The sequence below is a fragment of the Haemorhous mexicanus genome, chromosome 6 (assembly GCF_027477595.1).
Source record: "Haemorhous mexicanus isolate bHaeMex1 chromosome 6, bHaeMex1.pri, whole genome shotgun sequence".
In the NCBI taxonomy this organism is placed as follows: domain Eukaryota; kingdom Metazoa; phylum Chordata; class Aves; order Passeriformes; family Fringillidae; genus Haemorhous; species Haemorhous mexicanus.
In genome coordinates, this window is record NC_082346.1 from 28,600,651 (window position 1) to 28,623,536 (window position 22,886).

The following is a 22,886-nucleotide window of genomic DNA, read 5'->3' on the forward strand; positions in this document are numbered from 1 at the left end:
AATTGTGATTTGTTGTTACATTTTCCTAAAAATTTAGCAGTGGAACATATTTGACTTTGCACTATAGGTAGGGAACAGCTAAATTCCATTCACAGCCCCAGGCATGTTTTACTAAACCAAATCCAGTAATTATTCAGTTTATCATACAGCTATGCAAAGCCCTCTCAAATTGAAACAAGTACTTAAGCAAATGTTTGAGCATTTGCATTAAGGAAAGTTTATACCTGTTTACTTCTCCTGGAAGTCAAGGTCTGCTACAAGCATGTTATCCTTTCTAATAGCTCTCTACTAATGATTATCTGTGTGAGCTATGACTTACAAAAATTGAGGCAATAACCAAAAGCTACCCAGGAAACTCAATATCTGTAAGAGGCAGAAATTGGCCAGTTTAGACAAGTCTGTGCCTTTAGTGCCAGTTTTCTGGCACTAAAGATTTATTACAGAGGAGAGGAGATATTTAAAACCAGGAGGTAAATAAAGAGTGCCTGAGAATGTCTTTGTTGTTAAATGCTTGCACACAGCAAACAGCTTTCAGAAGTTCATCTGGCAGGAAGAAATTATGGCAAGAATAATGAATTGAAGCTGTGGAAAGGGTCCCATATCCCCCTGTACACTGGAAATTATGGCCACAGGATCTTTTTTTTTTTTTTTTTGCATTACTTCAGGCATGTTCTAAAACATATGCTGGATTCTAACAATCTTTATGCAAATGTAACTACATTAGCGGTGAAGAGGGGTTGGTTCCTTTTAGCCATGGATATTCTAAACCAATACAGAACTTCAGGATGAATACATTAAATCATTACAAAACTGCTAAGGAGATGGGGTCATCATTTTCCCTCAACAGCTGAATTCCTGCTTTAGTACATTCTGTTGCTGAGGTTCAGCATACACACACAGACACACAGAGCAAATTAGGAAAACCTGAATGCCATGTCAGTTTTGGTTATGCTACTTTGCCCTTTACAGCAAGTTTCACACCCCACTGGCAGTTTGTACCTTGTGTACACTAATAGCCATCTGTAGTAGCTGCCAGCATGCTGTTAACAGATCAGTTTGATTAATCAGTTTGATAAGGTTGTGACATACATAGGCAAAACAATGTCTGTAGTTTTTCGTTCATTTGGTGGTCTGGTCACACGAAAAAAGCCCAATCAAATATATATGAGCTATAGATGATTGAATCACACATCATTTAGAATGTCAGCAAAAGTAAGTTTTCTTTTCGTTTGTAGCCCCTGTGTTTTACTTTGAAGCAGCTTAGCACAATGCCAGCAGCAAAAATCATCGCTGATAGAGCTGCTGCATGTTTGATGCAACTCTGTCTCTGCCAGAGGCCCTGCAGACGTGTCCAGAGCTGTTCTTTCATTGTGAGGAAGTGCAGAGGGATCAAAGTGGGCATCTCTTCTGAAAACTGGCAATAATGACCAAACCCCAAAAGTTCACCAGCAACCATGTTCTGAATTTCTGACTATGACAACATTCTCCATTCATTCTGGGTAAAGCTCCATGAAGTCAAGAGGCAGCATTAGAAGAAAGTCAAAGTCAGTCTCATTTTAATGGCAAATCAATAATTTTTTGTCTAAGAGGTTTCCCTAAGGAATAAAACCATGTCAATAACACATTCTATGTTATTAATACTTTGCAGATGTTTCATCTAAAGAAAATTTTCTTCATTAAACATTCCTATTTCTACATGACCACATGAATCTTTAATAACAAAATCTGGGGGGGGGGAAGATCCTACCCTTCTCAAAAAAGTATTAGTTTAGTCCCCTATATTTTTAGTTTGTAGAAATATAGTACCTTAGCATCATCACTTCGGGCTACAGGGTGCATCATCCATTTTCTTTCTTCATTTTCTAAGGGGCTTGATTTTCTGCTTGAATGCTGCGGAGGGAAGAAGAACAGGGGATGAAAAAGAGATTAAAGATTTTTTTTTTACTTATTTCAATTCCCCACTGTAGCATTCCAATGTGGAACAGACAATTTGTACCTCCTCATTGTGGCTAATAAAATGAATGTACCAGTTCTGTGCTATACGGAAAAATTCTGACTCCAGGTCCTGGTAACTGCAAATGTCCAAGAAAGGATAATCTTGTTTTCTTGGAAATTTATGTCCTGTAGATAACAGGGGACTCGACCTGTTGTAGTTCAGGCAAATCTGAATCAAAACTCCAAGACTCCTGCCAGGGTTTTTCAATTTTCCACTTACCTGAGATAAGGCAGAGGCTGATGCCATGAGATCGCTGCTACATTAAAAGCAGCTGCTGTGAATGGCACCTTAGTACTGGGCTCCACAGTGCCAGTGCCTCCTGAAACAAATTTACAATCTTGACGAAGTCTCAGAAGTTGCTGAACAGGTGTTTTATTGCACTGAGTCAGAGCTCCACCCCTCCACGATTTCTGAAACAGGGAATTTTCCCACCCACATTAGTTGTCCAAAGAGCAGCTGCTGTAAGGTGTGAGCTTCCATATCTGCAGGTCTTGTGGCTGAGCAGAGCATGCTGAGGCACCAAATTGTTCCCACCTGGGGCTCAAGGAAATGCAGTAGCTGCTGTAACCTGGCTGATGATATGATAGAGATCACCTATGTGAGACAGCCTTACAGTGATATTCTAAAAGTGAGGATAGCAATAGCCTAATAAACACATCAGCATATTTTCTCCATGCAAATATCTGAATTCCATACATGATTACATCCATAATAAAAAATAAATTTAAAAACAGCTATGAAGATGATCATTAGAATGAAGACATTTACATAGGAAGATAATAAGAATTCTTTTGAAGGAACATTTTTCCCTGAAAAGTGCTGTTGATTCATGATCATGTGCATCATGATTTCTGTGTACACACTCAATTTTCTTGTAGTGTTCCATCTCAAATAAATAAAAGAAGGTATGATAAGCAATATTTCTCTGCTCCCTAAACTACATTGTATCATTTTTCCATTTGAAATGTCTTTCTTATTTCTGGGCTTCACATTTAATACAGCATGCACCTTAACAAATTTAAGTGAGATCCAAACATTTCACCTTGAAAAATCATTAAATATTTCCACAAACTACAATATCAATTTCTGATGCAGAAGTGTTCCAGATTTCTTATCAACTGTGTTGAAATTGTCATATTAGCAGATTATTGGAATTTAATGGACTGATCCAACAATCTTTTGTTGGAATATTTTTAATCTGAGGATCTGCATGTGTTCAGCACACCTCTAGGAAGCTCCATGATTAAATTTTCTAAGACATTATGCAAGCATTATTAGGCACACATACATTAGCATTGAAAGTCCTCCTGAATGATTAAAATTAGTGCTTATGAAAGAACTTGAGATTAATAGGATGACAAAGCATCCTGCTTCCTCTTAGAGATGGGCATACGTGTGAAATCACTGCCACTCTGACTGTGGGTATGTTTTTTACCAAGACCTTGACTAACAGAAACTAGAGACAAACCCAATGACTTCTAGAAGTCTCATTGCATACTTTTCTTATGTGAACAGAGGAAACAATATGAAAAGCTGTTCTTACAAGAAGAACAAGTTAAGACAATCTGATCATCTTACATGGAGTATTTCATCCTTCCAAAAGTTTGATTTATTAGGTTTCATTTTATATCTGCATTAACTTTTTTTTTTTGTTGTTGTTGCTTTTTGAAATAAGCACATTAATTTATCATGATATGCAAGTGCTAAGTTAACTTTTAACTTCCTTTCTCACCTTCATTGTATTGAAACTTTCTGGAACTGCATAACTGAAGCCAGAATTAGATAATCTACAGCAGCAGGTTAAGGAGAGTCACAAGTCTCTCCCATTCCTTGTCTGATGCTTTACTTAATATGAGCACCTGCATTTCTGTAAAAAAAGTATTAGAATATTTCTTTTTCCTGTGAGAATGGGGACAAGAAACCGTTTAGACAAAAGTGATTGTATACACAAAAGCATACACATTTTCTATTTCTTCTGCTACAACCCACCTGTGTCCCTGGCTGAAGTGCCTAGAAGAGTTTCAGTAGCACAACTGAGGAATGAGAGCGTTTGTTACTGCTGTCAGATCAAGGTCATGCTTCCGAAATGTATGGAAGCTAATGGGGGTGAGGTTTTTGTGTGAGATCCTGCTTTCATTTACCTTGTCATATTGCACCTTTGCTTTTAAGACAAAAGGAAATGAGGTGGGGGAAGAAGCCTTCAGCATCCCTTAGGAAGCTGACTAAAAGTTGCTTGTTGCCTGGAAACCAACTTTTCTTTCCTGACTCAAGCCTGCCCTATATGAAATACTTGTTATTTAAGCTCAGGTCAGAGGTGGCCAAAGGTACCTTCCACTCAAAGCTGGCACTGGTATTAAATTTCCTAAATTAGTTCAAAGTTCAAAATTGCTTTTTGCTATGAAGCACTATTCCTTTTGAGGCAAACACATCCTGTTCACGAGGTGTGCACTCAAGATTTACTTGACAATGACTTGACTAAGTCATCTGAAAGTTAAACTCATAGTAGAAGCTGGTTGTGTTTTCTCTGTATTGAGTGGATGAAAAAAATGCATGGCAACTGCAAGTAGTGACTGAACACCACCACATTGGATTGTTCTGGAGAAGCCTAAATGTCCAGACCACACTTGACACCTGACTTCTGAATGTCTGAAGGTAGCTGAGATGAATTAGAATAATTAGATGAATTAGATGAATCTCACCCTGGGTAATCAGCATGTCCTCTTCAGTCACTTGTTTCCAAAGTTACTGATGCTGAGGGAACCTGACTTTGAGGAGGAACCTGGTTTTGTTGTTAGCACGTGATTCACCCTGTTGAAATGTGAAGCTGCAAAACACCCTTGGGCAAAAGCTCTATTAGCATATAAATGAAAAATCCTCTCTGGTATCCATTTAAATAACAAAGAAGAAGTTTTGTGATTACCAAGGTGGCAGAGAATGCAAAATTGAATGTGGCAAGTTCCAGTACAAACTTCCAGCCATGCTCAGGTTAAGGACCACCAAAGGCCCCGTGGTGGTGAAATAGCCTGACTTGGGACTGCTGTCCATAAAGCACAGGCTGTGCAGTGGTGACTCACATTCAGGTGCATTAAGGGAGTAATATCAAGCTGGGTTTTCTTTGAAACCCCAGGCTGCAATCTGCAGAAGTTCAGCAGCAGCTTTATAGGCATCCGAGACAAGTTTGGGATAAATGGAAAACGTCAGAGAGAAAGACTGACAGGAGAGGGCTGCAACAACTCTGAGGAAATGCCCTCCTGACTTGTGTGGCAGAGCTCCAGTGGGCAAATGATACATTTAGTACAGCTCAAGGAACAGAGAAACTTTGCTGGGCCATCCCAAGATACCACACTTATGGCAAATTAGGGATCTGTCTGCCAGCTGATGAGCTAGTGGTGAGACGCAGTTCACCCAAAGTTGCTCTGCCTTGAAACTATTTTCATTTAAGGTTTTTTTCTGCAATGATTTTTTTCCCCTAACTAGACTGGTGGTGTCTAAGACCACAATAAACACATTCTAGAACTACAACTACAACTGAGTTAGGAATTCAATATTAATTCTCAAAGAAATGGGTTGGATCAGATTTATTTATTAAAACATTTATTAAAGTGGTAGCTAAGGACAAATAAAAGATCAGATAGATTTTATGTTTTCTTTCCACTTTTGTCAATCATTCTTCATGATTGCTCTCTTCAGACTCTTTCCCATCCTTTACAGCTTCTCTGCAGCCTATAGACTCCTCATTATGTCTCATTCCTATACTATGGGCTTTTGATATTAGGTGCTTCAGCACATCTTCCTCTCAGATTTTTCAGATCACCTTTCTGAACACAGAAGAAAGGGAGCTTCACTGAAATCCCTTCTGGTTTATTCCTGATTACTATCTTTACTAGAAACAACCATGTTTTATTCAGAGATACAGGTAAATGGAGCTAATGTGCATCAGTATGATGCTTCAGGCATTGAAAGTATTATCACATCGTGGCCCATCTGAATAAAAGCAAAAATGTCCAAGTCCAAGCCAGAAATCAAGAGATCATAACAATCCCCATAAGAGCAATGCTAAATGTCACTCACAAGGATCAGGCTCTAGTATGGCAATGACTGTGAAACTCTGCCTGATCCACATAGCTGCTTCTGGTGACCCATATGGTCTTTATTTGAACAAGATAAATATATATGTCATAATGAGAAAGGTATACATAAACATATTTATCTGTAAGTCAAATACAGATTAATAGAATCTTTCAGGTTGGAAAAGACCTCTAAGACCATTGAGACCAACTGTTAATCTAACACCACCAAGTCTACCACTAAACCATGAAGGCATTAGGATAGAAAAAGTGAAACGGCTTGAGAAAATTGGGACCACAAGGTAAAATCAGCAAAAAAAGGAGTGCTTCTATTCACTTAAAATATTAACTTGATTTTAAAAGGTCTCTGTATGCTCCTCCCCATGACAAATAGGGAGTTTAGATGCTTCTTGTTACATATATGCTAACTTTACTCAGACTCAGAAAAAATGTGCATTCAGAAAATATTTCAGAAACTCTCCAAGAAGTACTTAATGTCCTGAACAAATACTGATAGTACCTCATATTTGCAGGGTTATGTGGTCTGTTTATTCTTTCACAGGACATAATCTCTCTTCTGATTTGACTCATAGAAGACCTGTGCATATGCAAAAATGCAATACTTCTTTATTAGGGAGCTTATATATAAATTTCTTAAATTAGTCTTTCTTTGTAAGGCACACACTGCCTCGAGTATTGTAGTTCTTGCCAGCATCACTGCAGTATCCCATCAAACACTAAAAGATGCTGCGACTGCTAAAGCAACTTATCCAGAAATGACTGGCCTCTAAACCTTTTCAGCTGTAGTAGGTTAATGGTCTCTTGCTATCTTGATAAAATGAGCAAGTGCTGGAGGGGTATGCCTTTGAGTTTACTATCCTTGTCTAACATATGTGACCTCATAGGCTATCATCAGCTTTAAATTTCCAGTGTTCATTGCAGTTAGCTCCAAGGGATGAAGTACATTACAAAAAACTAATTGATGCATAAATCTGTTGGTTACCAGAGTGCATTTCCTGACTATAGAGAGAAAAATGCCATTTCCCATGAGAACTGTTTGAGAGTCCCAGGCAAGTTAAGGGAACCCCAATGCAGGTGACAGGTTCAGTCCTGGTTCTGGCAGTTCCTCCAAGCCTTCCCCATTGTTAAGCAGGTTCTCTTTTACCTCCTCAGTGTAAAAGTGGCCACAGCACCTTTCTGAGTGCACTGCCTTTCCAGCCAAGAGATGTATAGCCAGAGTATTTCAGCACACATCAGGAGACTGCTTTTCTCAACACAGCAATGCCTCAGGGTTTGGTATCATGAAATTCCTAATTTTTCTGCCATTTTCCATATTACAAAATATAATAGAATGGCGCATTATGAGACCACAGCTCACATCTGATGCAGTGACTCCAGTGTGAGAGCCCTGGTGGGAAAGCACAAGCTGTGGGAAGAGGACATCCTTAAGGAAGGCATACCCAGAGGAGGAAAAGCTGCCAGCCACTGTGGGCATTTCCCACCCCATTTGCTGGCTGAAGAGGAAAAGGAAGCTCAGGGTTAGGTGATGTACTCACTCCAGCTCATCTTGCAGTGCTGAAATTCCTTGTGTCCCTTCCTTGTATGAGAAAGGCCTGGCTGTTGCAGAAGTTCTCACATCCAGCATCTCCCTTGCGTGCTGTTCATTCATTGAGCAATCTGAACTGGTGCGCATGGCAGCCAATCTTGCCCCATATACAGCATGTTGTCACTGGGAAGATGGAATGATAGCCTTTCCAGGGCACCTGGCAGGTCATGTAAGCACTGCTTAGCAAACCCAGGCTACGCTGGGAGTCAAAGCTGCCCTTTGTTCCATCTGAGCTATCACCGTGCCTCATTCCAGCTGCCCACGGGATGGGGTCTCAGTGATGCTACAATACAGGACTTCACATGGGCTTTAACAAAACAGTGCCATTTCTCAGGCACTCCACGTGGCTTCACAGGTGTCTGTGGAGCCAAGTATGGGAGAACTTGGGACTGCTAAGCAAAAGAGTCTCACCATCATTCCACATGCTCCATCTGAATAAAAGACAAACCTGTGCAGGAATCTAGTGCGGCCACTTACTCACAAAAGGGCTGATCACAAAGATTAAACTATGTCGACAGCTCTGTATGGAACAACTTTAAAGAAACCATTGCAAAACATCTTAAGGAAGTGTTTCAGAAATGCGTAAGGAAAGAAACATTCTCCAGGAGATCGAGATAGGCAACTTTGTAAGTACATCCTATTACATGTGAAATTAGATCACCATTGCAACATTACACTGTGCTAAAACTCACAGACATCAAAGCCAAGCATGACTCCTAGGTCAGGTCAAGAAAACAGATTAAAGAAGAACAAATTCTTAGTGGCAAACGTTGCTGAGTAGCCATTATAATAAATGTAAGGGAGCCACACGTTACTAAAGCATGTGGAAACCTGTCTAAACATCTCTTGCATAACCTCTCACATGTGTTTGATATTTTGACCCTATGTGATATAACAATTAAAACCTACTCAGTTAGATCACATTGCACAGATACAACATGAAAGGAAAATGAATTATTTGCTGCGTTTCCACAAGTCCAAGACAATAATAAGCTCATATGTTCAAATAAAAAGGAAATGTTTACGAAGAGAAAGCAAAATGCTTTCAAAGGTTTGGACTTAATACTTCATATAAAAAGCAAAATAATTACTAATTATGCAGCTAAATCAGGAATGATAATAAAACACTTGTATTCTGTGTTCAAAAAGACGACACTACATGTTTCATCAATGAATAATGGAAATGATCACATAGTCAAACAACACATAATAAGACAGAACAGAGATCATTCATACCAATTAGTTTCTAAAACATTGTCTAGGATTCTTGACTATCTATGCTTCAGCTATTTTAATTCTTGGTATACAGCAGAACTACAGAAAGAATGTGAATATTGTGCCAATTTTAAAAAGTAGCAAGGGGGATGTACTAATGTGCCAGTGGTTTGTTTACCCTGGCTGTCATTGCCATAATGAACACAATATGTGACTAATGAAAAATCAGTTATTGTACATTACCACTCTGGGTTCTCTTGCTATTCCTCAAAATGTAGATGGTAGTCATGCATGCCAAACGCTCCATCATCCCTGAAGTAGTTGATAGAAATACCTGTGTTAAATGAAGAGCTGGTTTCAAGTTGCATACATTCCTTACTTTTATGCTTCATACATTTTGTACAGCACTTGTTAGTGTTTATATTATATATAACTTCTAACATACAAACCAATTATACACTGAAAACTGCACTCCACCACACAAGGGAGTGTTTGGCCAAAAAAAGATTGTTGATGTGTAATTAGTTGGCCTTAGGACAGTCATTAACTAGTACAATTTACTGTCTGGACAGCAGATGGTTCCACCCAATCAAATTCCATATATATGTGTGTGTATAAAAACACCGGGGGAAGATTTGGAGTAAAAAATTATGTCTGAAACATAACTTTTTGCATGAAGGCAGAAGTAAGAGACCTACCTCCCTTGCATGTGAACTGAATGCCTAGGCACATGGTTCAGTAAAGAGCTTAAGAACCATGTAGCTGTGAAGTAAAAGAACAGGGAAAAAGGACAGGAAAACTAGTGGAAGTTGATAATAATAAAGGGATATAACTGTGCCTTTCTTTTTCTTTTGATTTTTTTTTCTTTTTTAAACTTTGCAAAAATCTTACTTGTATTTGGACTATGCACAGAAATTCTTCTTTAATTTCCTTATTTTAGGTATGTTATAGAGGTGGTGCCACTGTGAGATCAAAGCATGTGCCGTCTTACGGATGCATTGATCTTGCAAGGCAGGTTACTGAAGCTGTCTTTAAGTGACCAGCATGCACCAAGGCTGCAAAGGGTGTCAAAGTAATTACAGGATGTCCTCCCAGAAATGAGCATGGCGTAGCAAAATGGCAATGAAAGGTAACTGCATGGAAAAGAAATCTTTCTGGGGTTAGCATTATCTAGAGGTTCCCTGTAAGGTGAGGAGCAGTTTTGGTGAGCCCCAAGCTGTCTCTGGTAACCAGTCAGTAGGAAATAGTGCTTTTCAATATGAAGAAACAGTTTTTGTTCTATCCTGAAATATCACATTTTTTAAAGTTTATTGTGCAAAGATAGCAAGATCTTTTAATGCAAAGACTGAAAAGAAAGTATGTGTTAGGAAGGTAAAGAATATTTTTTCTAACTGATTTCAGAAGTAGTCCTCAGTGATAAATATCACTGAAAAGTTTTCTTTAGAGGAATTTTTAAGAGTTTACCAGTCTCAAACTCTATTGAACATTTTAATTTTTACTTTGGAAGTAAATAAGGCACCCTGACTGGCCAGATTTGCAGAAGAAAAAAGATTGAGGGAGTAATACTAAGGACAGGGAAATCATAAAGAATGATCTGACCCACTTGATAGACTGGCCTGATTAACCTGGTAAAATTTAATGCACTGGAGTGTGAGCTATGACTAAAGAACTGCCAAATGTATGTTTCAATTTACTCCCCCATAAAAAAGGGAAGACGAGTGTGGAAAAAACTAACTAACCAGCTTATGGAAGACAAACTGGTGAGAAGCCTTGAACAGCAAATGAGAACAATGGGATTCTATGTATGGAAACTGGGAACTCATTTATATGTAAGAATATAAAAATTACAAAGCAATGTTAATGTCTCAGTGTGAAGCAGTAGTGGGAAGGGTACTGGAGTCTGCATTTGATAAAGGGACAATGAAAAATTGGAGGGAGTGCAAGAGAAGAGAAACAGCTGGATACATCAAATAAAGGGGGGGGTTTTATAATCAGAATTTGAAGGGTTTAATCTACTGGTTTGATGAAAAGAAGGCTGTGATGTAAACTATTTTATAAAACTGATCTTGCTTTTAAGGTACTAGGAAAAGATGTAATGTGCTAATATCTGGGCTCTGGCCAAAATAAATGAGGCTGGAAAAGAAGGTGCATACCCATTGCTGGAAGACAATCACTGACCACAACATAGCTCCACAAAATGTGGTGACTTCACCATTCCTGATATCTATAATAGAAGAGGGATCATTTTTCTTCAAGATAGACTTTGGCCAGCCACAGATCATCAAGACTGACATTTCAGTAACTGCACGGCAGGTAACAGTCTGACATCTACCAAGTCTAACAAGATGATCAGATGGTACTTCTGGCTTTTATAAGCCATGGAAAGAAATCAGATTAATAATCTAGTATGATATAAAGCTCATTTGGTATTTTACTTGCTCTGCTATAGCCTAATAGCAATTCTCCAGAGTTGCACAATTGAATAGCTCTGCACAGTGTTATAAAATGGACTTTTCAAAGAAGTGCAAGCTGGTAGGACCATTTAGCAAGCAAAAGTGGGAAAGCCCAGAAAACTATCCCTCAGCATTCTGCTAAAGGCTTATTATGTATTTGCAAACAAGGATTGCAAAGGCAAAGGATGCAGTCAAGCTAGGTATCCCTCCAGGTTGAGCTTTAACATCCAACAACTTTGCAAGCATTCTTCTACCTCTCCTAGGACCTTCCAGACTTATTTATTGCACTCCCTGCTGAACTTTCTCTTCAGGTTTCACATGTGAAAGGTGTAAAAAGCCTCCCTCAAACTTGTTGAATCTCGAGTAAGACCGGTCAGAAAATGTCTAAAAGGAGACATTTTTTAAATGAACACAGTGGATTCAAAAAGCCTATCCATTTGATGGGCATCCTAGAAGAAAAGGCAAGCACAGAGCCACACGTGATATACCCAGCTCCCCGCTGGCTTGGGAATGGCTGGAGCTGGAAGCATTGGTGATACTCTGTAAGGAAATGGCATCTGCCCTGCTTGTAGCTGTAAGAACCATTGCGTGAGATGTGCACACTTACTCTGCAAAGAAAGTGAACTGGTCATGAGAAAATCAGTCCAGCCTCACTACAACACCACCAATTCTCAGACTTTAATTCTGGAAGGATAGGTGGAAAGTAAAGAATTGCTGGGAGACAGAAATTATTTATAATCTACAGAAAAGTGTCTTCCAAGAATTTGTCCTGGACAAACCACACTATTAAAGCTACAGCTTTTCAGCAGTACAGAAATAAAAGCCAGAGTATATCCAGAGAGCTCCCTTGTAGGAACGAGGCAGACATTTCACAGGCACCCCTCCCTGTCATTGACACTTCTCCTCCTCTGTATTCTAGACCTGAGAGCTGCACAGAGCACTGCAGTCCTTGGCTGGCCTGTCATTGCAGAAACACTGAGTCCTGCTGCCTCTGCCACACTGATGATGCTGATTAAAGCTTCAGAGTAACACGACTCAGCCAAGCACACTGTGAATATCTTTATCTTCTTGTTTGGAAAGCAGAGATAAAATCCTCCACATTAGCCTTGAAATGCAGCTGGCAGCCACAGAGGCCACCCCAGCAGCAGCCCACCCTGCTACCAACACTTTGCCATGTAAACCCAATACAGAAAACACAGGATACTCCAGAGACAAGTATAAACTGGGAGAGGAGTGGCTGGAGAGCAGCCCTGCAGAATAGGGACCTGGAGATGCTGGTCAGTGGCAGGCTCAGTATGGGCCAGCAGTGTGCCCTGGCATCTGGGGTGCATCAAGCACAGCATTTCATATTCTAGTCTGTATCTTATGCATCCCAAAGAATTTTAAATGCTACCACGGGTGGTTTGAGTAGGCAACAAACTGTAGATAGTCTACTGTTATGTACTCTGAGAAACTCAATCTAGGTTTAACCTTTCAACATCACCTTCTAAAAGCACTACAGCAAAAAAACCCCAAATCCCAAAAACCCACAACCCACAGAAAAACATCCAGCCAAACAAAAAAACAACCCAAAACCTGACAAACCAACAAGACAATTACTTGCAGACTGCAATGAAGTCTCCCCCCCTCAGCCTCCTCTTCTCCAGGCTGAACAGACCAAGTGACCTCAGTCACCCCTCATACGGCTTCCCCTCAAAGCTTTCCATGATTTCAATGCCCTTGTTTGGACACTCTTTCACAGCTTAATATCTTTCTTGTCACATTATAGCATCCAAAACCACACCAAGGACTAGAGGTGAGGCCACCCCAGTGCAGAACAGAGCGGGACAATCCCCCCCGTTGCCCGGCTGGTGATGCTGTGCCTGATGCCCCCCAGGACAAGACTGGCCCTTGTGGCTGGCAGGGCACTGCCAGCTCATATCCTACTTGCCACAGACACCCAGGTCCCTTTCTACAGTGCTGTTCTCCATACTGATGTGCTTTACTCTAAGCATGCAGCGTGCCATGATCCCAGTCACAAGCATGTCCCAAAGGTTGCTGCTTGTCTCGGGACCACCTTGCAAATACAAAACACAAGCCAAGTTAATAAAATATGCTTTTAATGTGGTCTGCCCTGAAGATGTCAGGCTTAAACTCTTAAAGCTCTTTCTCAGGGCAACGAGCACCATGTTTATTATCATTTTAGCACCTTCTTCTTTGTGGCTGCCCATCCTCTGTACCATACAACGATTCATACTCCATCTGATTAACTGAATTGCAAAGATTTCTGCAGTGAAATTCTTCGGAGAAAAAGTTTTTCTTCAGTCTTTTTTGTTCACCTGAGATTACCATTTAGTGGGATTGAGCAGGAATGCTTTGAAGGCTGCTGTCTAATAGTAAGAGACCTTCAGTCTCCCAGCAGGTTAAGGGACTTAAAAGCACCCTGCCTTGTCTGACATTATTTCTTCATCTGCCTTTTCCGTGCCACTGCTGTGCGCAAGGCCTGTATAATGAGGTCCTCGTTATTGAGGATGTTGTATTCACCCAGCTGAACCAGGCAGTCGTACTCCTTCTCAGTGTACTGAAGGGAATACGTGGAATACGGGGAACAGCAGCCGTACAGATCAACTTTGCCATCTTCCATCTCTGACTCTGAGCGCTTCTGACCTGCGAGGAAAGGGTGAGAAATCACTGTGAGGGAAAACACCCTGCTCATAAACAAGCAAACTCTTAACAGAGGAAGGAAAGGAGGTGTCTCTCCACAGAGGGAGTTCACAGCGTAAATTACTCGTTTGGCTTTAATTTTTAAAAAAAACAAATAATTCTTATTCAAATTGTCAGCTCAGTCCCTGGATCAAGTGCATACCACTGGCTTCACAGGATGAGGGAGAAAAAAGGGTGATTATTCTTATATGGGTCTGCAGCCTAGTTCTTAGCTGTACCTGAAGGTACCTACAGTATGTATCTATGGATGTATACATTAGTAGATACATCAAAGTTACTTGAAAGCCAATCACCTGCAAGATAACTAGCTTAGGGATTGAAACATCATAGCCCTGGCATCAAATCTCACATGGCTAAAAAATTTAAGCAACTGAAACGTTTGATGTACTGAAAAGAGTCAACAGTGAAGTTCAGGAGTTGAAGTATTAAAAATATTCCTTTTAATAGGTTGTCCATGATGAAAACTTTCTTTTTAACATGTTTGAGTACTTGCCTGGTGCTTTGTATTTTTGGAAGGTATCGTTAACTAGTGGGAAAAATAGCAGTACTGGTGCTCCTGGAGTCTCAGCACCATCAAAGAGGTAACATTCCTTCAGATTTTTCCTGTCTTCTTCACTTAAGTCCACCTTGGGAAAAATGATTCCCTGCTCAGAGCAGTACTTACAGGTCTGGTCCAAAGCCTGGATCAAGGAACAGAGCAATATTAAGACCTCAAATAGGATTTTAAGGCTCAGGATTTCTTGGAGTCCAGTAACAAAGTAGACATTTTCTAAGTTGCTTGTGCAAAAGCTCTTAACCCCTAATCAAAATCACTGTGACACTGGATAGAAGTTTTATTGTGATTTTTTTGTTTGTTTGTTTTCCTGGGTCTCAGCACAATACAGTTTATCGTACAAGAAAAACAAACAAGACTACATGCAGCCTATAAAAGATGGATTGCACTTCATCATTAAGCTAAAAATGCGTAAGGTTAAGACTTTTAATAGGACCAATATAAAAAGCACCTAAGTGTTAAAAAATTCTAGGTATGCACATATTGAAGAAGACATAGACTGTTCCAATTGCTCTCACCAGTATCTGGGATCCTGCACTGTAATTTAAATGCAGGATGACGTCCACCTTTCTCTCTGGTTTTAAAAGTGGCATGATGCTTGTATTGATGAAAAATCCAGTATCTACCAGAGACAGGAATTCATCTGATTGTGTCAGCTGGTTGGGAAATGTGTCTAACACAGTATCTGAAAGAAAAAAAATTCTTGCTGTAAGTGCAATACCGCAAAACTTGCTGGCCTGTTTTTCCACCCTTACACAATGTCCACAGAGCCTTAACTGGTTACAGTCCTTGGGGAAGGGAGATTTGCCACATCCCTTCTCTGCTGCCCTCTCAGCTTGCCACATGCAGTTTTGGCCCTGCAGTAACAACACTGATGAACGGGGCTTACTGTGCTTCCCCACTGAGTGTGTCTTGGAAGAGAGGAAGGACCTGCTGGCTCAGCCTCCGGAGGCGAGTGCCACCAGCAAACCACTGACACGCAACTCAACACCATGCCGTGCTATGTCCTGCAGTGTGATCAACCATAGATTGATCCAACAGAGATTCTGCCCAAACCTGGCCTCCAACCCAGCAATACCAAATCTGGGGGGTCCTTTTGTTCAGCTGGTTTATTGTCCCCCAGGCCCACAGGTGTCCTGTTACCTTTCCACCTGCGGAAGTGCGTGTTCTCCAGGTAGCGGCTGTGCATCTGGAGGCCCCTGAGGAAGTTGTGCTCCTGGGCGATGCAGACGCGGTCGGCCAGGGCGGCGCGCAGGGCGCTGCCCAGGGGCCCGGCCGGCGTCAGCAGCCGCGTCCGCAGCTCCTGCGGCTGCACGGGCAGCGCGGGCTCCTCCTCTGCCGGGGAAAAGCTGCTCAATTACACCTGCCCGCAGCAGGGACAGCCCGCAAGAAGTCAAGGTAAGTAATAAACCCCGATGCTCTCTCTTTTTAAAAGGCTCAACAAGCATAAGTGACCAAACAAAACAGAAAATGAGAAGCTGCTCTCACTAGACAAATACCATTTCCTTACACAGTCTGGGCTTGGATAGAAACCCCCTGGACACCGTGTCAGACAGCAATAAAAGTCTACTCCAGGCATACACACATTTGAGGAACAGGCTTTGGAAAAGGACAGGTATTGAGCTTCTTTGTATTACTGTGGCTCCCACTTGAAGCAGTCAAAAACATTTTGCTTTATTAATAATTTATAGATCCATCTTATTATTTCTGAACATTTTAATCATCTAAAAGCATCAGTGTTGACCTCTGATAGATCATAGGACCAGAGATTTTTGAATTATTTATTTTTACTATGTCGTATGAGACATATAACTCCACTTAACAACAAATACACAGTGAAAAAGAAGTATGGCTGTTTACCTATATTGTCAATATGGTCCCGGGTCCACCTGTGCCAGAAATCTTCTGATGAATGGCACAAATTCCAGATATATAACACATTGAATGAAAATAAACTACTCCATATGCCTGTAAAAGAAAAGAGCTTTCTAACTCAAACATCCATATATCATGAATCTCAAACTATTACGATGAAACTTGTGAAGTTTGTTTTTTTGTCATTTTGTTTTAAAACTATGGAGAGTCATTTTTATTTGGCTGCTGGTTTTTAGACCTTATTTTTGATATCCAGTTTTTTGTCTATATTATACAAAAAGATCTGTGTGAAGATCTTTGTGAATTAATGGAGATCTTTGTGAATTAATATGGAATTTGCATTTTTAGGGAAAAAACCCCAAGTAACATGAAACTTGTATAAAAAGAAAGGATGAAAGTTTGCAATCCAAGAGATTTGATGTGGAATTATATTGATAAGGGCATAACTACGACATAATCTTACAGCCTCTGTTTTTGTATGATTCCCTTTTTGAGAATAAGCCTGTAAACACACCAAGGGATCAGTTTTGACCATGAATTTTTGAGCTTGAAAAGCAATTTCTTTGGTTATCCATTAGAGCACAAGTTCTCACTGCTTCTTCATTCAGGGAGTGCAAATGTGGGACAATCCACCACAGACTGAGGCTAAAATAGTACAGTGTCTCCTCCTGCTCAGTCAAGTGCCCAGTCAAAGAGAAGTTTCCTTGTGAAGTCAGTCACAAGCTGACAGCTTGTCTATTTGTTAAGAAAACACATGGCCACGCTTCACTGCAGTCAACAGCAAAAATGTTTTGAGGATGGCTGTGTTGTTTTCCTCCCCAGCCTTGCCCAGGCAGTGTGGAAACTGGAGCCAGGGACATGTGGCCTGCTTCTCTGGAGCAGGAGAGCCTGGCATGCTCAAACATTCCCTGATGCAGTGGAGAATCAGCATGAAGGCTCATGTAAAATGTTTATAGGGAGCATACAAAATACTGACTACCTTGAGACAGGCAATAGGCTCAGAAGTTCACCCTTCTGGGGTAGTATGGGCTGAACCGTGGATTCACAGGGACCTCAGTTTTATTGTTTTACTCGAAGCCATACTATATTTCAATTCAAAACCAGGTTTAATAGTGTAAATTTGACTGTCCCTTTGAATTTTCTTCTTTACTGTAAACGGAATATATTTTATTAAGTATTAATTCGGCAAAAATATATTTATCCTCTCTTGTGAAACTGCCATCTTAGTCAGGCAACAAGATTTTATTAGAGTGTAGTTTATATAGCTCACATTAAAAAAACCCCCCAAACAACCAAAACAAACAAACAAACAAAATAAACCAGAACCTCCAAAACAAAACAAGCAATAAAATAATTTGTTGTTCTTAATAGCTTACCTTCCAAGAAGCAGATCCTGGATTCAGGGACCTTCTTCATCAATCGTCCCATGAAGAACTCACTGCCAAAATCCTCAGTGCGAACAAAAACTCCATATTTTTGCAATCCCACCTCATATGGGGTGAACTCCACCCATTCTGTAAAAAAGAACCCAAAGAAGAGAACAATGTTTTATTACAGCCCTCAAAATAATCTTTGAGTCTAATATTTCGGACCAATAGCAGTAAGTTATAAGCATGCTACAACGGAAAACTCATGAATGTGGAAAGGCTTTGGAATATTTTTGAGTCTGCTGCATAGACAGTCAAACTTTTACCTGACCACAAGGATATTATATGAATACACACCAGCTGAGATTCTGGTCTTCAAAGAAGAGGGGGTTTTTAGGCTTAGTCTAAAAAGACTGTTCCATGGTTTACCACCTTAAATATAAAGCCAAATGACTCCCAGAAGTCTCATAATTACCTTTGAAATCCAGAGTGCTGTAGTTGTTCTTGACATTGACTGCAGTGTAGATAGGAAGTGGGTTCTGACCACGATCAATGGCCCGTTGCTGATCAGAGAGTCTGTGGTTGTCTTTCTGTGATTCCAGAAATACGGTTACACTGAGACAAAAATTAGCATGGCAATATTCTCTGCATCTAAGCTTGCAGGGCAGAAAAATTCCTGCCTCTAATGTCTGATGTGTGCTCGGCTTATCTTCTGAAATGTTCCATATTTTTCAAAATTTCCATAGACATTCTGCTACTGAAATACCTGCAGCCATCCAGTCTGATGCCAGATTATTTGATGATGCATTAAGATGAAAATGGAAAGGAATAATAAAGAGCATAAAGCAATACTTTTGATATAAAACACGTTATTGCATTGTTCTGCAGCTTTATGGAAGACCTCACACCTTTCAAAATTCTGCAGGTTCTTTTGTTAACACCTCTCATGGGCACGCCTAATGTCTGCAATTTTGTTATTTCTAAACAAGTAACTTGCAGAATATGAAAAACAATTCTTAAACTGTAATACTGTTTCAAAATGTTAGTCTTGGAGTTTTCTCAGAAAAACATATTCAAAATTTCACAAGCAAGAATGCTGATTTCCACCATGGATGAGTATCTACAAGGCTGTCATCAAATGTTTTGGGAATGGCTGTGCATTTGCTTGCACAGCCTCATAACAACCTGCTTTTCTCACAGCCAACAGAAAAATATCTTCTCCAGAAATAAATTTTCAGAAAATATTAAGCCACAGTAAATGCTGCTTTATGATATACTGTACCCCATCATGCAAAAAAGATTCCAGGACAAGCCCCCAGAGATCTATAAAGGATGTTTTGCGGCCCTCTCTTTTCCGCTGGGACAGCTGCTTTTTGTAATACTTCAAATATTCCAAGGAAAAGGAATTTATTTTGCATTTTGTCATATGTTTTCGAGCCTCACTGATTTGCTTGTCGAGATCCTTTTGTGACCAGTCAGCATCTCTGTACAAGTTTGACATGGTCCTAGGAAGAGGAAATATATATTGGAGAGGGAAAAAAGCACATCAATGCTTGAGGTAGACAATAGCTACATTTAATGTTTCTGGTTTAAGTTCTTGATTAATGTTTTCTTTCTTCAATTCCCTATGAAACTGTCATGTTCCCTTTGAAGTCACAGTCATTACCTCTTTCTAAACAGCTTGAACAATTTTCCATAGACCACTCCTAGAAAAACGCTTGTTTTCATATAGTTGAAAATTATGTGACTTCCCCCCATGAAAAGACTTTATTCTGTCAATTTTGGAAGAAGATTGAGAAGTAGGATTGCTGAGAAGTTGTTATAGGTAAACTACTGTACATCAGCCCCAGCCTCCTTCAGGACTCTGGTGTCAGACTCCAGCCAAGGGCTGCCCAGTCCCACTCACCATGTAGTACCAGACAAGCCAGTCAGGTAGGTGGCACAGTCCAGGACATTGAGCTTCTTGAGCCCCCTCAGGCTGCCATAGAGTGCAGTCAAGGATCTCATCCCTCCTCCCGTGGTCATGATGGCCACCACTGGGCTCTGTGCAGCACAGGGACAGAAAGGGCCAGCGTCACAGGCAGCTGCACCTGACCGCAGAGGGACACAAACAGCCTGGCACCACCACCTGTGCCCAGCCACAGACTCCTTTCTAAATGATTCCTACTGAAATCTAACCTACCATTTATTTTATAAAGGAGAACAGGAATAGAAAGTAATGACCATTAGATATCTGACACTTGTCTCCAATGTGTTCAACAGAGATGTTTGGCATGAAACAAATAAAAATGCATTAATTCAAACCAGAAGAGACAGTTAGAGGAAAAAAAATCAGTTGAAAAAACAGGAATTAAAAAGAAAACTAAAAGGCTGAAGAGAGGAGGGACTATCAATAAGGATAACAATAGTAAAGAATGTGGAAGAAGCCATTCCTATACAAGGAATATCTGGTCTGGCTTCCAAGAAAGGTGTAGCAGGAAAAGGGTTAAACTCAGGATACCAACTGCAAAGGACACAAACAGCTGAGTGAATTTGGTGGGGGGGGGCAGTATTGGAGATATATATAAGTTTTAAGATGAGGAAAGATCAGAAAAACTTTTAACTGCGAAGAAAAAGAGGTTGTATTATGCCATTAACTTCTCACTGCTAAGCACTGGTGAGATGTTTTAAATGTTTTCACTACAGACCTCATGGTCCAGCAGATCCTGTTCCAGCTGCAGAACCTTCTTCAGAGCAGGAATAACATAATTCTTCCTTTTGCAGAGGAAGTCTTGCTCCTGTATGCAGAGGTCAAATCCTAAACGCACATCAAGGTGGTCTGGGCTGAATCAAAAATCAGAAAAAAAGAATATTCCATTTTATTGTTGGTAGACAAACTCAGAGCTTCCAATGCAATAAAATGAACCTGATCCACAAAATACTACCTTTACAGGAGGTCCCTTTCCTACACTCCCAAGCAAGTATGCAGTGCTGCATGAAAGAAGGATAGAAAAATTTCTAAGCAGCTATCAAAATAAAGCCTAAGGAAAGACATTCCTGCTGCTAATTTCTGAGATATTTACTGTCTGGATTCTCTCATATTTTAGTGAACTGAGAGCTATAGGAAAAACTTCTTGTACTTTCTTGAATTAGGGAGGAATTTTTCCTACTTCATAATCAACAATGCCACACGATTGGCTGCGCTCTAGCCCAGTGTTAAAGGCAAAAGACTGTGCTGACCATAACACTGGGTAGTATAATTGACTTGTAATATTATTTTTTCTATTTTATGCATATTTTTTCAGTGTTCAAGTCTCAGTATGGGTTATCTAGACAATACACTACACGCAGTTGCTTCCAGCTAATGTTATTGCCACATCACCTGGTCACACCACCTACAGTCCTGTGAGTGCCTCCTCCCCAGTAAAGAGCCTAGGGTGAGGTGAGTTCAGCTCAGTAAAAGTTAACTTCCAAGAGTGGCCAAGTCTCTTACCAGTCTTCTGCCTTCGCATATAAACCGAATCTTTTATCCTGGAAAGCAAGAATGTGAACAATGTGAGTGCTGACAACCTGCAGCCTGAGTAGGAATTTTATCTTGTGCCATCCTAGCAATGTGGGTACAAATCAGGTACTCTGAATAATCAGGAGCTCGAATAATTGCATAGCAGCCTATGCAAATTGACAGCAGTGTTTAACTGAAAGGGAAGCAGTTCAATAATTTTTAATGCTGTGTAGTAAATGTAACATCTGAGGATACCTGCTGTTTACAGAGTCATGATAATGTACACCTTACCCATCTCTACTAACAGCACCTCCTAGGCAGCCAGCCAGGACTATGATTCTACACAGCATTTGTTCCCCTCTTTCTGTGGCTTATACCCCACAACAGCTGAGATCCTCTTATTCTACATGGATTTTTTAAACCATGAATCTCAAAGTGCTTCGTAAAGCATCGTCAGCATCAGCAGGAGTCTGACACTACCTCAGTCAGTTCAGGTGCCCCACTGGTGTGTGAGAAGGGGAAGAGCTGAGTTTCAACATTCATGTGAAATAATACCAGAGTGGAGTAGCAAGATGCACCACCTCTATTCAAACAGAGCAAGGTACAACCTGGCCTAACTGCTCAAACACCTACCACTGTTAGGCTGTGGTATTTTTGTCTGCAGGCTTTCATTGTCAGAAAGTACCATGGTAATCATAAGGGGGATGCAGATTTCCATATCCAGGTTTCCCAGCCCCTCCCACTGAAAAAGGAGGCACTCACCTCTGCTAAGATCATGTTTTTTCCACTTGGAATGGAATGAAGCTCCACATTTGGAAAGCCTGTATTACACACACAGGAGCGCTGAAAAAATACAAATAAACCCAGGTTTATATTGTTAGGAATGTTACTCTCACAATTAATTTGCCCACAATGCAAATTAATGGTGTCTATTTATGGTTCTAATATTTCACATGCCATTTACTATGTTTTTAAAGCTCAGTTGTAACATACTAAGGAGGGAGGTCCTTTCTTTCCTGGTAGTGTAACATCCAGTGTTGGCTGCTTGTATCTGGCATAGTGGAATTTGGCAGGAGAGGAGCTGAAGACCAGATTAGATCCCAGCACAATGTCCTGGGTGCCTTCATAAGATCCTTGCACTTTAAAGGAGAATTCTTTTTCTAAGGAAATGACACAAAAGCAGACACAGATTAGCTTTCTCATCAAAACTGGTAACAAAAATTCTTACAGAGTCAATCACAAGGCTGTTCTCATGTATTGGATTTGTTGGGGCTTTTTAATTCTTACATTAAGCCAATTGTGTTCATAACATTAGCACATAAATTAAAAATAGCTGATGAAGAAATAATCTTACTTGATTTCTTCTCCTTTTTTTTCTTCTTCTTCTCAACCACCTGAACTTCTAAGCAGCAGATTTTGCGAGACTGTAAGATGTGAACAGTAAAATACATCACAGCAGGGAATTTTCCAATATGACATTCTGTTTCCTAGTCTAAACAGGACACAACCAGGGCAAGGCAGGAGGGCAGTGTGGATGAACAGGGCTTGCAGAAGGGAGAAGATGAGGACA

General features: G+C 40.3%; 2 protein-coding genes across 5 annotated transcripts in view; both read right to left on the reverse strand.

Moving 5' to 3' along the window:
• The window catches only part of LOC132328990 (cytosolic phospholipase A2 epsilon-like), a 37,754-nt gene extending 30,000 nt beyond the window's left edge, over positions 1-7,754 (reverse strand). For 2 of the 4 annotated variants that reach the window (XM_059849517.1, XM_059849516.1), the window contains exons 1-2: positions 2,216-2,405; positions 1,807-1,890 (exon numbers count right to left, since the gene is read on the reverse strand). In XM_059849517.1, the coding sequence (XP_059705500.1) occupies positions 1,807-1,890; positions 2,216-2,242 (111 nt within the window). In that variant the 5' untranslated portion in view covers positions 2,243-2,405. Of the gene's footprint in view, positions 1-1,806; positions 1,891-2,215; positions 2,406-7,619 lie in introns of those variants that run through there. The other 2 variants (XM_059849519.1, XM_059849518.1) reach the window with 2 other exon arrangements.
• Positions 7,755-13,419: 5,665 nt separating this feature from the next.
• LOC132328395 (uncharacterized) overlaps positions 13,420-22,886 on the reverse strand; it is a 52,645-nt gene continuing 43,178 nt past the window's right edge. Inside the window, 14 exon segments of the mRNA XM_059848215.1 lie at positions 13,420-13,983; positions 14,534-14,720; positions 15,112-15,278; positions 15,737-15,928; positions 16,454-16,561; positions 17,845-17,982; positions 18,311-18,425; positions 19,118-19,340; positions 19,742-19,878; positions 20,523-20,658; positions 21,308-21,345; positions 22,079-22,159; positions 22,310-22,476; positions 22,671-22,740. Of these exon segments, the coding sequence (XP_059704198.1) occupies positions 13,775-13,983; positions 14,534-14,720; positions 15,112-15,278; positions 15,737-15,928; positions 16,454-16,561; positions 17,845-17,982; positions 18,311-18,425; positions 19,118-19,340; positions 19,742-19,878; positions 20,523-20,658; positions 21,308-21,345; positions 22,079-22,159; positions 22,310-22,476; positions 22,671-22,740 (1,968 nt within the window). The 3' untranslated portion in view covers positions 13,420-13,774.